The sequence below is a fragment of the Anabrus simplex genome, chromosome 13 (genome assembly GCF_040414725.1).
Source record: "Anabrus simplex isolate iqAnaSimp1 chromosome 13, ASM4041472v1, whole genome shotgun sequence".
Classification (NCBI taxonomy): Eukaryota; Metazoa; Arthropoda; class Insecta; order Orthoptera; family Tettigoniidae; genus Anabrus; species Anabrus simplex.
The window spans coordinates 87,712,596-87,728,961 of NC_090277.1; the positions used below are offsets into that span (position 1 = coordinate 87,712,596).

The 16,366-nt window shown below is 40.4% G+C and overlaps 1 protein-coding gene across 1 annotated transcript in view; it reads right to left on the bottom strand.

Annotated features, from left to right (window-relative positions):
- Window positions 1-1,430: 1,430 nt before the first annotated feature.
- mAChR-A (muscarinic Acetylcholine Receptor, A-type) overlaps window positions 1,431-16,366 on the bottom strand; it is a 252,578-nt gene continuing 237,642 nt past the window's right edge. The window contains exons 5-7 of the mRNA XM_067157206.2: window positions 12,530-12,623; window positions 5,205-5,528; window positions 1,431-2,230 (exon numbers count right to left, since the gene is read on the bottom strand). Of these exons, the coding sequence (XP_067013307.1) occupies window positions 1,553-2,230; window positions 5,205-5,528; window positions 12,530-12,623 (1,096 nt within the window). The 3' untranslated portion in view covers window positions 1,431-1,552. The remainder of the gene's footprint in view (window positions 2,231-5,204; window positions 5,529-12,529; window positions 12,624-16,366) is intronic.

Genomic DNA, 16,366 nt, shown 5'->3' on the forward strand with positions numbered 1-16,366 from the left:
TTCTGTTATGAGGTTTGCCTAAAAGTTAGGAGGTACGGCCTATTATAACACCCTAGAATTTATGTTTCTCGCGGTACGTCAAGGAAGAGCGGGCTTGTCGACATTCTCTAATAATCAAAGTAGTTTGCATTCTAACCCATTATTGCCTAAAAATCCGAGCCATACTCATTTAATAAATGAAATGTATGACCATGAATTACCCTTAAGTTTCATATAACACTACCATCTCAACACGATGAACTTAAATAAGTGATTTGAATGAATATTTACGTATTTTTCTGGAGCATCACGAAGTATAAACACAAATTGGAAGAGATGTATGAAACATACGAAGTGGTGTTACAAGTGTTCATCATCGGAGTTAAAATCTTTTATGATAATGGAAGTTAATCGAAAAATTTTGTTCGAAGAGTCTGATAAAAATGACATATAATTTCCCAAAATTACAGGTTTCACTTGTAAATTTTAAAACGAGGTGTGTAGTGAGTATATTTCTTTGTTTTATTCAGGAATATTGGCTGAGATATATTCTGTTAAAATGCAATGTATTTTAATTATTTTTTAACATTTCAGAGCATTTAAAGTGGAGGCACCTGTTCGGTTCTTCTTTGCCACTTTTGCTTAGCTTAAATCCAGACACCATTATGTACACTAAATTCTCTAAATTCTGCCGTCATTCATGACCTTTACGTGTTAACCTGGGAGCGTGGTTTGGCGACGAAAGGGCACCTAGCTGAGTATGTAATTAATTCCACTTAACTCGCGCCACCTAACATTCATCTCTTTTATCCGACCTCATTTGGCTAACACTTGTCTTTTCCCGATCTCGATGGTGTTAAGTTCGTGACGCCTGGATAGTTTCATTTATACACCCTTCGTGACTCTCCATTTTTCTTTGCGATGTCCTACTTTTTCGCGGGTCATACCTCTTCCGTCCTCTTCTCCGATTAGTGTTAAGGTGGGATAGTTTTCCAGTTGTATTTCCTCTGAAAACAATAATCGCTACCCCCCAACAGAGATGAGTGCAAGGTTAATATCTGGAGAGAGTAGCGGCCGGATAAGGAGGTAAATACTTTACCTCATTTAATACCGATTTTATGGATAGTGGAAGATTTAACTTTTCTCTCTCTCACCCAGGGTTATTTATTATCTGTACAGAAATTACTAACACATTTCTGTAGATCCAATCAACCTCTGAGTTTGCATACTAAGAAACAGAATCGCTGCCAAAACCAGTTTCCAAACGGAAAAGATAACTTTCAAAAAGCAGCAAATTATATGTCATTTTTGATCAGCTGAACAGGGGAAGTGAACGAGGAAAACACAATATCATTAGTACAGGCACGTTCCACAGAAAATAGACACAATATCTGTTGCCTTTCTGAAGATGCATTCAACCTTTTGTGGTGTTGCCCTTTTCATTAAAAAATGTAATGTATATTTCCACGTTCTTCGTCAAGGGATGTTGCTCATTCCAAAACTTAGAAAACTCACACATGTACTTCAATATTATAAGCACAACATCCATAGATTGACATAAAAGATCTCTAATTCAGTTGTAAAAACCCCTGTTCATCGCACTGCGGTTACGATTGTGCCACTTGCAAGTTAGAATCCGAACGTAGGTACGTCTGAAGGACGCGTTGCACAAGGCGTAGCACACCGGGTTGATAGTACTGTTGATGTAGCACAGATAGTAGAAAAAGTCCCACAGCTCTTGGGGTATACACTTAGTACAAGCCGTGAGGGGCTTCAGAAGAACCAGGATATTGTATGGCGTCCATGTGATAATGAATGTCAACAAAATCGCCGACAAAGTTTTGGCAGCTTTCTTGTCCGCCTTCTTCTCTTGCGTCTTTTTCTTCTTCTTCTGTGGGTGCTGTTGTAGTTTAGGTCCTGCGTTTGCTACCAGAGATTTAGGACCTCCTGCTAGCTGTTTGGGGATGATTTTGGCGTTGAGAGGGATGCGAACGTCCGGCATCTGGGAGGGTCTCCTGTTGATGGCTGGGGACACTGGGTAGCCCCCGGCGGGGTGGAGGCTCAGGGTGTATTCCATGCCCATGCTAGTCGAGCTGTCGACCCTTCCTGTTAGCCTCTGGACTCCTCGGATTGGGGTCAACGAACTAGGGGCTGTGTCGTCAGCTATCATCTTGATGGAAGGCTGGTCTGCAACCCCGCTGCCGTCACAACTCGCCGAGTCTGGCGGCAGTCGTATGAGGATTGTGTACACCTAAAACAAGAAACAAATCGTTGTGCATCTAGTCTTCCGCATAATACACAAATAGCAGTAGCTAACGAAGGTTCTCCGCTGTCTCATTATCTGATGCAGATCGTTTTGCGCTACGATTACTTACTATTTGCGTGCCAATAATTTGTTTCGTTTGATGAAATAAAATTAATCTCGTGGACCCAATATCCACGTTGCGAATTCAGATGTACCACTTTAGCATTTTATTTCCCAGTCTAGTTGTTATGTATGTTTATTAAAATAAAACGACAATAAAGAAATAGAATAACAAGAAACACAAGAAAATAAGGCACTGTATTAATCACGGATTTCCTAGATGAGTGTGCTTTGGTTCTCCCTTTTATCTTTCCTATGTGCCCCAGATACCAGTGTTTGTTGCCCCCTTCTGTGAGTGTGTGCATAGAATACATGCACGAGGACCACTGAAAGGGAAACACCCTGCAGCTCTAAATTTGGCAGGCTACCGCGTTTGCGCCACTTTATCTTCAACTGAGTCAAATATGAATTTTTAAATTGGCTCCATACGGAATACTTGGGGAAAAATTCACCCCTTCCCCCATTTCTTTCCAACTACGGACTGAAAAATGAGAAAATAAATCACCATATGATGTGCTCAAAATATGTCCTGTAACACTTGTTGATAATTGAATTAAACACATTAAAACATTAATTGGAAGAGTCTGTTCAAATCAGCGACATCATTTAAAAAACCAGGACGAGAAATAATATTTCCAGTGTAATTTAGAGTTTTTTTTATCGGTAACTGTCTATTTTCAGTTATCTTTTCTTTTTACTCGGTAAATGTGTGATTGAATATAATTGGAATGATGATGATGATGATGATGATGATGCATGTTGTTTAGAGGGGCCTAACATCTAGGTCATCGGCCCCCGAATATCATTTAATGCTAAATAAATATCAGGATGTGAGTTCTAAAATTCGGCAGAAAAGTTCCTAAGAAATGCTTCACGGGTGTTGGTAGTGTGGCTTGTTTTAAATAAATGTTGTACCAACATTGTAGGAGGAAATGTGGCCTCATCAGAGATAAAATAATCTAAAAGGCAGTCATGAAACGAGACAAGTTGGCTTATCCTCAACCATATAAAATACAGAAAACTCACGTACTTCTGATGGAGGTGAAAAACCAAAACAGTGTTCCAGCCGCTTAGCAGCTGGGTAAGGCTTTTCTTGTAGTCCCTTGATAACCCAAAACTGTGTTTTACGCCACTGAAGAGTAGGTTATCTTCCTTCCCTCCTATTATAAGAGTGATTGTCTTCTTGTTCTTCCCCCTTCGCGATAAGTAGCATCTCTACAATTTGTATTCACTGCCTAGGAAGGTATGAATTAGTTCTGCTCAGTTTCAGGTTTGTTTTCTGATGACGTGGCGTTTTCTTATTTTAGCTCGGGACCATGTGCAGCTTTTGTTAATAAAACAACATTGTCAAGTCCTCCCTTGTTTTAGGCATAGTAGTAAGGTATATGAAACATTTGCATGGAAAGAATGTGTTCTCGATAAGGAGCCACATGGTACTGAAACTCTAGGGGGGGGGGGCTGTACTTGTGGGAATTCACCCATGGCATAACAGAGCAACAATTCTGTAGGGAACTATTTCTCTAAGTAAGTACGGATTTCCCCCTTGATATTATAGGGCCACAAATATATCAGTAAGTACTTGCTATGTAATTAGACAGTGGCATTATACTGTAGAGCAACAAATCTATGGGGAAGTATTCACCACGCAAGTAGCCTATGGAATTCGCCCATGACATTACAGGGCCATAACTCTATGAGGACCGAGCTCGATAGCTGCAGTCGCTTAAGTGCGGCCAGTATCCAGTAATCGGGAAATAGTGGGTCCGTGTCCCACTGTCGGCAGCCTTGAAGATGGTTTTCCGTGGTTTCCCATTTTCACACCAGGCAAATGCCGGGGCTATACCTTAAGGCCACGGCCGCTTCCTTCCACTTCCTGGGCCTCTTCTATCCCATCGTCGCCATAAGACCTATCTGTGTCAGTGCGACGTAAAACAAAAAAAATCTATGAGGAAGTATTTGCTATGTTAGTAGCCTATGGAATTCGTCCTTGGCATTACAGGGCCATAAATCTATGAGGAAGTATTTGCTATGTTAGTAGCCTATGGAATTCGTCCTTGGCATTACAGGGCCATAAATCTATGAGGAAGTATTTGCTATGTTAGTAGCCTATGGAATTCACCCTTGGCATTACAGGGCCATAAATCTATGAGGAAGTATTTGCTATGTTAGTAGCCTATGGAATTCGTCCTTGGCATTACAGGGCCATAAATCTATGAGGAAGTATTTGCTATGTTAGTAGCCTATGGAATTCGTCCTTGGCATTACAGGGCCATAAATCTATGAGGAAGTATTTGCTATGTTAGTAGCCTATGGAATTCGTCCTTGGCATTACAGGGCCATAAATCTATGAGGAAGTATTTGCTATGTTAGCTGCCTATGGAATTCACCCTTGGTATTATAAGGCCATAAATCTATGAGGAAGTATTTGCTATGTTAGTAGCCTATGGAATTCACCCTTGGTATTATAAGGCCATAAATCTATGAGGAAGTATTTTGCTATGTTAGTAGCCTATGGAATTTACCCTTGGTATTATAAGGCCATAAATCTATGAGGAAGTATTTGCTATGTTAGTAGCCTATGGAATTCCCCCTTGGTATTATAAGGCCATAAATCTCTGAGGAAGTATTTGCTATGTTAGTAGCCTATGGAATTTACCCTTGGTATTATAAGGCCATAAATCTATGAGGAAGTATTTGCTATGTTAGTAGCCTATGGAATTCACCCTTGGTATTATAAGGCCATAAATCTATGAGGAAGTATTTGCTATGTTAGTAGCCTATGGAATTTACCCTTGGTATTATAGGGTCACGAATTTATGAGGAAGTATTTTGTACGGAATTCGTTCGGAGTGCTACTTACTGAGTCACTGGAGACAGACCGCGCCGCCAGCCTGTTGGAGGTGGGTAAGCTCCTGGAGTCGTAGTGCTGGAGGTGTGAAAGGTGCGCCTGGCGGGTCGGGGTTTGCTGCTGGGGGTTGGAGCCCGCGTACGGGTCTCGTATCACGTTCAGAGACGTACACCGGGAGACACTGGACTGGAGCGGTGTCTCCACGCTGACAGGCGTGGCGTAGCCCATGTCGCTAGGGGTGTCCTCGTAGTCTGGCTCCATGGGCTCGTCTTCTCGGCCGCTGTACCACCACACGATGCACCAGCCACGGATCCACGCCCACGACAGCGGCCGCGCCTGGAACATGGCGAAAGAGATGATGATATAACTGGTACGTCCCTCTCCCATCGGACTCGCACAATTCTTGTACATCAATAATAATAATAATAATAATAATAATAATAATAATAAATACGGAACTCAACATTTCACCGATAAGGTTAGGAAGAGGAAACAAAAGGATTGAAATAAATTGTCTTGCATTTGCAGATGACTTTGCAATACTTTCTGAAAATGTGACATCTGCTGTAACCCAAGTAAATGTCTTGGAAAGAATCGCCAGCAGAACTGGCTTAAGAATTTCTGCAGAAAAAACAAAATTTTTAACAAATATTTGGGATGCACCAAAATTTCTGAAAACAGATATTGGCCAAATAGAGAGGGTAAAAAAATTCAAATATCTAGGGGAAATAATCCAAGAAAATGGTTTAGAAAAATCTGCAGTAGAGGAGAGGGTACATAAAATGGAGAGAGCTTATGGTGTCACCAAAGATATCTACAATAAAAGATGCCTATCCATAAATGCAAAAATAAGGCATTACAACACAGTAGTGAAGCCAGAATGCCTATATGCAAGCGAGTGTCTGGCATTAAACTATAATTTAGATAAACTAGAAATACTAGAAAGGCGAATCATGAGGAAAATATTAGGCCCACAAAACACAGCAGAAGGTTGGAAATTACGAAGTAATGCTGAAATATATAAAAAAATAGAAAATATATCAGATGTAATGAGGAAAAGGAGACTTATGTTTTTTGGACATTTATATCGAATGCAAGATAGTAGACTAACCAGTAAGATTTTCAGATATTTGTGGAGTAAGAAATCAACGACAAGCTGGGTCAATGAAGTAAGAAAGGATTTAGAAAAAAAAAATATAACAACAGAAGAAATAAATAATAGAGAAGGCTTTCGGGAAAAAGTATTGAAAATAGAAGGATTCCAAGGTAGGAAAGTAAAAAAGACTGGTTCAAAGTGGTCTGAAGACAGAAAGAAGAAACATAGTGAACAGATGAAAGCGTACTGGAAGAAATGGAAAGAACAAAGAAGAAGGAATTGAAATTGGCACGTGGTCCTCTGGTGGCCCATTCGAAAGAAGAAGAAGAAGAGTAAATACGATACAATATACAATAGAAAGTGTTTGTCCCGCCATGCAAAGATCAGACACTATAATACAGTAATCAAGCCCGAAGTCTTCCCTTACACTAAACGGGAAGGGTGACCTAGAAAACATTTTAGAAGAAGAATCAGGAGGAAAATTCTCGGCCCCCGAAAAACAGAAGATGGATATAGACTGAGGTCACGCAAAGTGACAGAAGAGCTCTCCAACATTGTAGCAGACATCCGCAAAAGACGTCTGAAATTCTATGGGCACGTCCGCAGACTGCCGGCAAGTAGACTGACACACAAGATTCTCACCTACATAGAACATCTAAAAAATATTCCATGGGTACTGGAAGTGAAGAAAGATCCGGAAAAACCCCACATGAACTCAAATGACACCACGGACAGGAAGCTTTATAGGAAGAAAGTTAATGTATGGAAAGTGCAACCAGAGAACATAGCGAAAAGAAGACTGGAGCAAAGTGGACAGAAGAGCGAAAAAGGATCCACGGAGAAAGGATGAGAGCTGTTTGGCAACTCAGAAAACAGAATCGTTAGAACTTTGTGTGATCCATTGGGTCCATACGCACATAATAATAATAATATCTTTTGAAAAGAAAGAATACATGACCTGCAAAAAATAAGTACCAACATTCACGGAGAAAATATGGCATATTTAAATGAGTATCACTTTTTAAGTATCTTGGTGACACAATTCAGGAAAATGAACTCGAAGCAAAAGCCAATGAAATTAAATGCCAAGAGATGGAAACAGCATACCGATTAACCCAAAATACCTACAACAAAACCGGTCGAGTTGGCCGTGCGGTTAGGGGCGAGCAGTTGTTAGCTTCGAACCCAACTGTCGGCAACCCTGAAGATGGTATTCCTTGGTTTCCCATTTTCACACCAGGCATGTGCTGGTACCTTAATTAAGGCCACGGCCGCTTCCTTCCTACTCCTATCCCTATCCTACCCCATCTGCGTCAGTACGACATAAAGCAAATACTAAAAAAAATTACAACAGAACAATGCATCTCCAAACAGACATTCATAATGTCTTTATGGGTCAGAGACGCTAGTTTTGATCAGGAAAACAGATATTGAAAACAGTGAGAAAAAGAAACGCGAAATTGTAAGAAAAACTGTAGGCCCAAAACTCGCCGACGGGCAACACCGACTCCGAGGCAGACAGGAAATCAAACAATACACAAATATTCACAGTGACATTAGAAGACGCAGGCTAACATTCTGTGGATATATTAAAATAATGCACCCAGGCAGACTTATCAAACAAATAGTCGTATTCTATGAAAACAAGAGTATTGTCAAAGCAGACTCAATGAAATGGATGGATGAAATCTAAAGCGATTTGGAACCGGAAGGAATCACGGCAGCCGATGTCCAGAACGGGGTAATCTTTAGATCGAAATTTCACAAATGACAAGTTGACCAAGAGAAAAGACCAAACAAGAAGAGTGAAACAACCTGGTCTTTAGAGAGAGAGAAAGGAAACCCACAGTAAAATAATGAAAGAAATATGAGCACAAAGGAAGGCAAACACACGCCTCTAAGTACTTTGCGTAGTCTTAATGGGCTTATTCCACTTCGAACGCTGGCGCTGTACCGGATCCGTTGAGCCATCTGCTGACGGATGAACGTACCACTTCCACTTCTGTTATAACGTCTAAATTCAAACCTCATTGTTTGAAAAGCCTTTCTCGCGAACAGTCGATATTTTCTTATGAAGACGCAGAGCAAAGTTCACTGCGAAACGTAAATAATTTCGCCTGATTTTATTGACACGTTATAAGCCCAAAAGCCCATATCACGTGTGATGATGATGATGATGATGATGATAATGATGACTGAATAGGTGGATCTTTAAATACATTAATTTTAAAAATTGAGTTGGTCCGCTGTAAGAAGTAGGTTATTTGTTTAATCCTTAAACTATCGTAAACAACAGTTTTTTACTTCAGCAAGTTTTAATTTAGATACTACTACTCTATAAGAGTGTAATAATTATTATTTTGATGATATTGCAGACTTAGTTTATTGAGAAAACAAAGACCTTTTGAAGTTTCGACGATGTTACGTTCAATATACTGGTCGCCTCTTGTTATTAAAGTCTTTAATATGAGAGCAATATGATGCATGCCATATCTTTGGCTCGTAAAAGACGAGAAGAGTATTAATTAAAAAGAACATGATGGATACTGGGACTAAAAATAAATATGGGAAAATAAGATACAAGAAGAGCTGGAGCTCAGCGAACACGACATTATCATGTTGATGGGAGCGGAATAATGATTCTTCGCCTATCGGACCAGTTATTCAGGTATCAAGATACACAGTGCATCAAGCTTTTATCGTGCTCTTACGGCCGCACTGTACTTAATTTTTGTCCAGTCTTCTATGATGTTTTATGTTTTTTCCTCTCTGTCCTTCCAGTATTTCTTCATTCTATCTGATCTTCGTTGCCGTTCTTCTTCTGAAAATACCCGTTTAGTTCTTCCTCTTTTATCAATCTTTAGGAATCTAATTTTACTATTCTTAAATTTATTTACTTTGTTTGATTTATTCTTTAAATCCTCCAGTGTTATGCCTAATTCTTTCACGTCTTATATCTTTTTCCCAGACAGGTTGTAGTTTTTTGTTTTCAAAGCTTCTCCAAAATTCTGCGTATTAACCTGTCTTGAGATGTTGTCAACAAATGACCAAAGGATTGTCTCTTCTTTCTTATGAAATCCGTTATAGGTTCTTCCTATTAATGCATGTTCTTACTATTCTCCTTTCTATTTTTACAAATTTCTATGTGGTATTATTTTGCCTTAGTTTAAATAATGTTTCACTTCCATAAGTTATTTCAATTTGGAATACAGTCTTATAAAGTTTCAATTTTGTATTTATCATTTTTTTCATTAACTCTTTCATGTACTGATGTATTCATCTGTGCTTTCATTTATTCATTCATCCATGAATCCGTATAATTAATTAAAATGTTTTCGATGAATGAAATCATTCGTGTGTCAGTTCACTTCTGCAATTATTGGTTTGTCATTGCAATCATAAAGCCATTCATTGAATTATTAACGAACTAATTTATTCATCAATCCAATCATTAATTCGTGTTTTTATTTTATATATATTTTTTGTTCATTTATTTATTCGACTAACATACATTAATTTATCCTTCGATACGCTACATAATTAATTCATCTATCCACTAATCCAGCGATTCATTCACCTATTAGTTCACTCAGTCATCCCTTCAAAAATTAACCCACAATCTAAAAAATCATTCATTTGATTATCAATTCAAAAATGAATCCGTCTATCAGTCGTTCATTCATTGATTCATTCATTCATTCATTCATTCACCCATCCATGCTTTAGTTTATTTATTTATTTATTCATTCATACGTCTATCTACCCACTCATTTATTGACTCGTTATCAGTCCATTCCATTCATTTATTCCCTCCTTCGTTCATTCGTCTATCAGTCCACGCATTCGTTCGCACATCAATCTACTTCCATTAATTCATCCATCCTCTGAATTCTTTACCTCCTAATTGTAATCGTATGTGTCTGTCTCGTGCTGAACATACATCAGCGAGTGTTTGCTTATTTAGTTTCTCCTTTACTAAGCCTCTTACTTCCACGGTTTTGATTTTATTTTCTCCCCAGTAACTCGCCTTTCAATACGAATAACAAAATCCTTTGCTTAGTAATTCAGTTTTCCTTATTTTTTTATAGGACAGTCTTCCACCCAGTCGCGGCTGGCGCATAAGGTCACAAGGTAACGTGCTCTCCCTATAAACATCAATCTTTTAATTTTTTACTTCTCATTACATTATGCACAGGAGGATACAGGTCTTAAGTTCATAAGGAGGGTGACTATTACTTCTAAACTGCGAAATCTGGCTTCAGGATAGAGGTTAAAATCGTATGTAAAATCTCCCGGTCACAATCCTGTGTGACCATAGGGCAGCCGTTTAAAATACGTTGCCGCTGGCTATGTTTCTTGGGGGGAAGAGGCTTGTTGTAATGAGACAAACTGTGACCGAGAAGGGTAGCAGATAGTTCTCTGAAAACAAGAAAGCTATACACTTCACTGAGTTGTATTTCCGAATGTTCCATTGTTTAAAATAGCACATCAGCCATACCAATGACTACTGTGGTGGGAAAAATGTGTCTCTATATATTCCTGAGGAGTGCAATGAGAAATGGGAGGTGATGATGATGATGATACTTGTTTAAAGGGGTCTAATATCTAGGTCATCGGCCGCTAATGCTATGAAATAAGCCGAAATATACTGCACCCTTTTGTCCAATTAATTGGGTGCAATACTGACAATGTAAAAGTCTAAAATTCATCAACTGACCAAAATTCAAAACGTAATGATGAAGAATGAATAGATACAATATGAATTTAAAATAAGTGGATCCACTGACAATACTGAAAGTTAAAAGAATTCTAAAATCGGTCGACGGACTAGAATTAAAAGAAGACAACGATGAACGACTATTATCAACCAATCAGTGGATCCGACCCGCATTGCCTCAACTTCCCAGAAACTATCTTAACATAATAGTATTAGTGGCCAAAGTACTTCTTCCAAAGCACAATCATAAATCGATGATACTTGTTGTCTACAGCGGTCCAAAATCCAAGTCAGCGACCCCTCATAATGGTACTTATCGCTAGTAACGTAGAACCATGGTATTTCTCTTGTAGCGGTACTAATCACAAGTAGTTTGAAATGAAAATCCGCATCCTGTTTCCAGTCATCTGACCGGGTCATGAATGAAATGAATGAAGCCCCCATCTAGCGGCGAGGATAGGAAATGTGCCGGCTGCCGAAGCCTGTGGCATTCCTCTGGGGCAATACTAAATGACTAACAGATGAAATGAAATGTTAATGGAGAGTGTTTCTGGAATGAAAGATGACAGGGAAAACCGGAGTACCCGGAGAAAAACCTGCCCCGCCTCCGCTTTGTCCAGGAAAAATCTCAAATGGAGTGGCCGGGATTTGAATCGCGGTATCCAGTGGTGAGAGGCCGGCGCGCTGCCGCCTGCGTCACGGAGGCTCTTATAAGTAGTTTCTTGGTTCAAATTCAATCAACCCTTGGTCGACCCTTTTAGTCACCTCTTACGGCATGCAGGGCACACCGTGGGTGCGTTCTTCGTCTGCGTTCCCCACCCACAAGGGGTATATAACTACCGAGCTCGATAGCTGCAGGCGCTTAAGTGCGGCCAGTATCCAGTATTCGGGAGATAGTAGGTTCGAACCCAACTGTTGGCAGCCCTGAAGATGGTTCTCCGTGGTTTGCCATCCTCACACGATACAAATGCTGGGGCTGTACCTTAAATACGCCCACGGCTGATTCCTTCCCACACCTAGGCCTTTTCTCTTCCAACGTCGCCGTAAGACCTAACTGTGTCGGTGCGACGTAAAGCAACTTGTAACTGTGCATGCTATGATGAAGAAATTCGCTACAGCTGAAGAAAGACGGGTGCATCTGACATAAGAATCAATGATGAGGTAAACATCGGTATGTTATGACACATTGTATTTTAATGTTTATTTTTACATGTGTAAATACGTGTGACCATTTTAGACTTAAATTCACTGTGTGTATATTTAAACCCTCCTATACGAAATTTCACGAATTGGCAATGCTTCAGTCAATCCCACCTTCTCTTTAATAATATGGCCATCCATCAATACTTCAGAGCACAGGATGCACGGTTGCTAGGTAACGTCACTTTGCACATTCTGCATTGCTAATTTGAGATGAATCTCCGCCCATAAGAAATGTTAGTGTCAAAAGAGAGGTTCACTTCTTTCCTTCGCCTTTGTGTTGTGTTCCAATTACACGAGCACCGTCAGTAGTTCTACACTCACCTGTCTTGCGAGGTAGGCTGCGTCCATCTCGTCTGCTGCTGTACTTGACTCCGAGCGCGCCCGCTTCCAGTCTTCAAGATCTACCGCCTCGTCGCTGGAACAAAACACAAGAGATCACTGGCACTTAATTTCGAGCCCAGAACACAGAAATGGAGTCACAGTTTCAACTAAAATACGGTACCAATGCACCACAGCATTGCCTACCACCCATATTTCATATTTGTCTCCAGAATAAAAGGGATTTTAGTGGGTTTTCTTACCACTCAATGGATTGAACCAATGCTACAGGTAGAATTCAGATTAGGCGCCAAAACAACTGAAATGTTTAAGCACACATTAACGGACACCTGTTCAAAAGTAAAAAATCATGGGAGAGCTCTTGAAGAAGTTTGAAATCAAAACAGGGATCTCACAAGGTGATGGGCTATCTCGGCTTCTCTTCAACTGTGTTTGGGAGAAGATCATCCGCGAATGAAAAAAAACTGAACAAGAATGGATTGCTCAAGCAAGAAGTATATATTGGAGGATCAAAATTGGCATCAAGATCAACTGCCTTACATTCGCAGATGACCTTGTGATGCTGTCTAGAAACACTAATACAGCTACAGAGCAGATGAAATGAAATGTCGTATGGCTTTTAGTGGCGGGATATCCCAGGACGGGTTCGGCTCGCCAGATGCAGGTCTTTATATTTGACTCCCGTAGGCGACCTGTGCGTCGTGATGAGGATGAAATGATGATGAAGACGACACATACACCCAGCCCCCGTGCCATTGGAATTAACCAATTAAGGTTAAAATCCCCGACCTGGCCGGGAATCGAACCCGGGACCGCCTGAACCGAAGGCCAGTACGCTGACCGTTCAGCCAACGAGTCGGAGTACAGAGCAGATAAATATACTGAAGCAGGACTACAAATTTCCTTTGAAGAATCCGAATATGTGACTAACATCACAACAGCTCTTCACTTGAAGACGGGGCATGGTAATATAGAAAGAGTTGACAGCTTCAGGAACCTCAGAGAAATCCTACAGCTAAAAACTAGCGAGAGAGAAGCCAACTACACCAGGCGAGAGAAGATGGCCGGTCCTTACCGCAGGATACATGCTTTATACAAGAGGAAATCCATCTCAAGGCGAGATAAACTAAGACACTACAATACAGCAATCAAAACAGTGTCTGTATGCTAGTGAATGGCTTAGAAAGACACGAATGTCAGGACTAAGAGAAGCCGATAAATTTGATACGAAGATCCTCCGTAAGATAATGGTCTAAAAATTGTGGATGGCCAGTATAGGTTACGAGGAAGGGGAGAAAAAATACCAAGAAAGTGAAAGAATTATTGATTAAATGAACAACAGAAGACTGAAATTTTATGGATATCTGTTTAGAATGGACGATAAGAAGCTTAAAAAGCAGATTTTTAAAATCTTTGACAGTAGAGTTAAAGTTTCCGACAAAATGGTTCAGAGAGGAAAGAAAGGATCTTGAGCAGTCTGGATTAAATAGGGAAGACCTCCTAAACCGAACAAAGTGATCAACAGCTTCAGAGGCTTCCACAACGAATAGAAACTGAATAGGGAAGGGACAAAGGAAAGAAGATAATCTGCCAGAGAAAGACTGCAAAGATTTTAGGCTACAAAAAGTTCCAGTAATGTGTGATTGCTGCTTAACGTGGTCTCAAATAATAATAACAATAATAATTTGTGATACACCATCTGAAATAAACAGACTTCTACATTGAAACTCCACTAACAGCATTCAGATAAGGTGCTCAAAGAGATAAGTTTGTAGACAGCCGCCTACACTATAGGCAACACAGTATACAACTGCGCACTGCAGTCTATCTGTTCTTGGACTGGCGCCTAGAGTGTAGGCAACACAGCGTGCAATAGCGTACCACTGTCGATCAGTTCTTGGACTGGCGCCTAGAATGAAGGCAACACAACGTACAATAGCGTACTGCTGCCGATCTGTTCTTGGACTGGCGCCTACAGTGTAGGGAACACAGTGTACAATTGTGCACAACTGTCGAACTGTTCTTGGACTGGCGCCTACAGTGCAGGTAACACAGCGTACAATTGTGTACTACCGTCGATCTGTTCTTGGACTGGCGCCTATAGTGTAGACAACACAGCGTACAATTTGCGTACCACTGTCGGTCAGTTCTTGGACTGGCGCCTACAGTGTAGGCAACACAGCGTACAATTGTGTACTACTGTCGACCTGTTCTTGGACTGGCGCCTGCAGTGTAGGCAACACAGCGTACAATTGTCTGGTACTGTCCATCTGTTCTTGGACTGGCGCCTACAGTGTAGACAACACAGCGAACAATCGCGTACTAATGTCGATAAGTTCTTGGATTGGCGCCTACAGTTCAAGCATCACCTAGGCTTTTGATGTGACTTCTCACAACTCTTTCCCGTCATGGTGATGCGGCTGATTTCGCCTCCATCATCTCAAAAGTTTCGATAGCTTATTTGCCTAATTTTGGACAGAACTTGAAATTTTCCCGTTGCTCATACTACACATTCTCAAGTTCCGCCACTTGACATCGGAGACCACAGTTCCGCTTACAGCGTACGTACACAACTACCTCCTGCTGGGACTAGCAAAGAGCTGTCACGGCTTTATCCTGTGGTGTAGTGCACTACAGGGACACTAGGTTGCCGGTCCACGAATTTAATGACTGTACTACGTACCGTATTATGAATAGTGCACACGTAACGCTGTGTGTCCTTTATCTCTATATACAGTAAAGTGAAACAATCGAAAATAATTTCAACCTATTGGTTTTTCTAATAATGTTAAATACATATTATGGCAGTGATACAAGTTACACAAGGATGTATGCTACCTACTAATTCATAAGCTACCGAATTCCTCCTTGATCTGGTAAATTGTATCCCTTGGTGATATTTTCAACCGTCTGTGGGTGAGAGTGGCAGAATTCATCCACGGTATGCCCCACCAGTTATAAGAGGAGACTAAACGGGTGGGAGCGTGATTTGGCGACCACGTTTTCCTTCCCTGAATCCGGTTGCTCATTTTCATACTTTCTGCTCGACCGCACTTAGGCAATTCTTGTCCTTTTCCGATCCCGTTGGCATTAGGTGTCGAGGCCTAGGAAGTCTTTCATTTTTATGCCCTACCTGGCCTTCGTCTTTCTTTGGCCGATACCGTCATTTTTCGAAGTGGTGAACCCCTCCCACTTTCCTTCTGATTAGTGTTATATATAGAATGCTTGCCTGGTTGTATTTCCTCGTAAATTAATAATCACCATCATCTTCGTTTTTCTTTCTGATTGTGAATGGACTATGGTTGCTCAGTTGTATTTCCACTTAATACAATAACCACCACCATCAACTTCAAGGCTCCTTATGATTGATGTTAATACAGGATGGTTGCATAGTTGTACTTCCTCCTAAAACAATAATCACCACCATTACTTTTTAGTTTCCTTCTTAGTAATGTTAATATAGGATGGGTATTCCTCTTTACTTTCTCTTAAAACAGTAATCACCACCATCAACTTCAAGGTTCCTTATGATTAGTGTTAATAGCGAATCGTTGCCAATTTGTATTTCCTTTTAAAACAATAATGATGACCACCTCTTTCTCTGATTAGTGTTAATAGCGGATGGTTACCCAGATTTCATTCCCCTTAAAAAATAATCACCTCCACCACATCTTTTAATATGACAGTTCTTGTAGCCCTTTCTCCTTCTTTATCTGATACCTTGATTCTTGTAAGCGGCAGATCTTTTAACCCTCTCTGGGTAGGGTTGCAGAATACGTATCAAATATTCCCTACAAAAATCGAGAATGTAGAAGACAT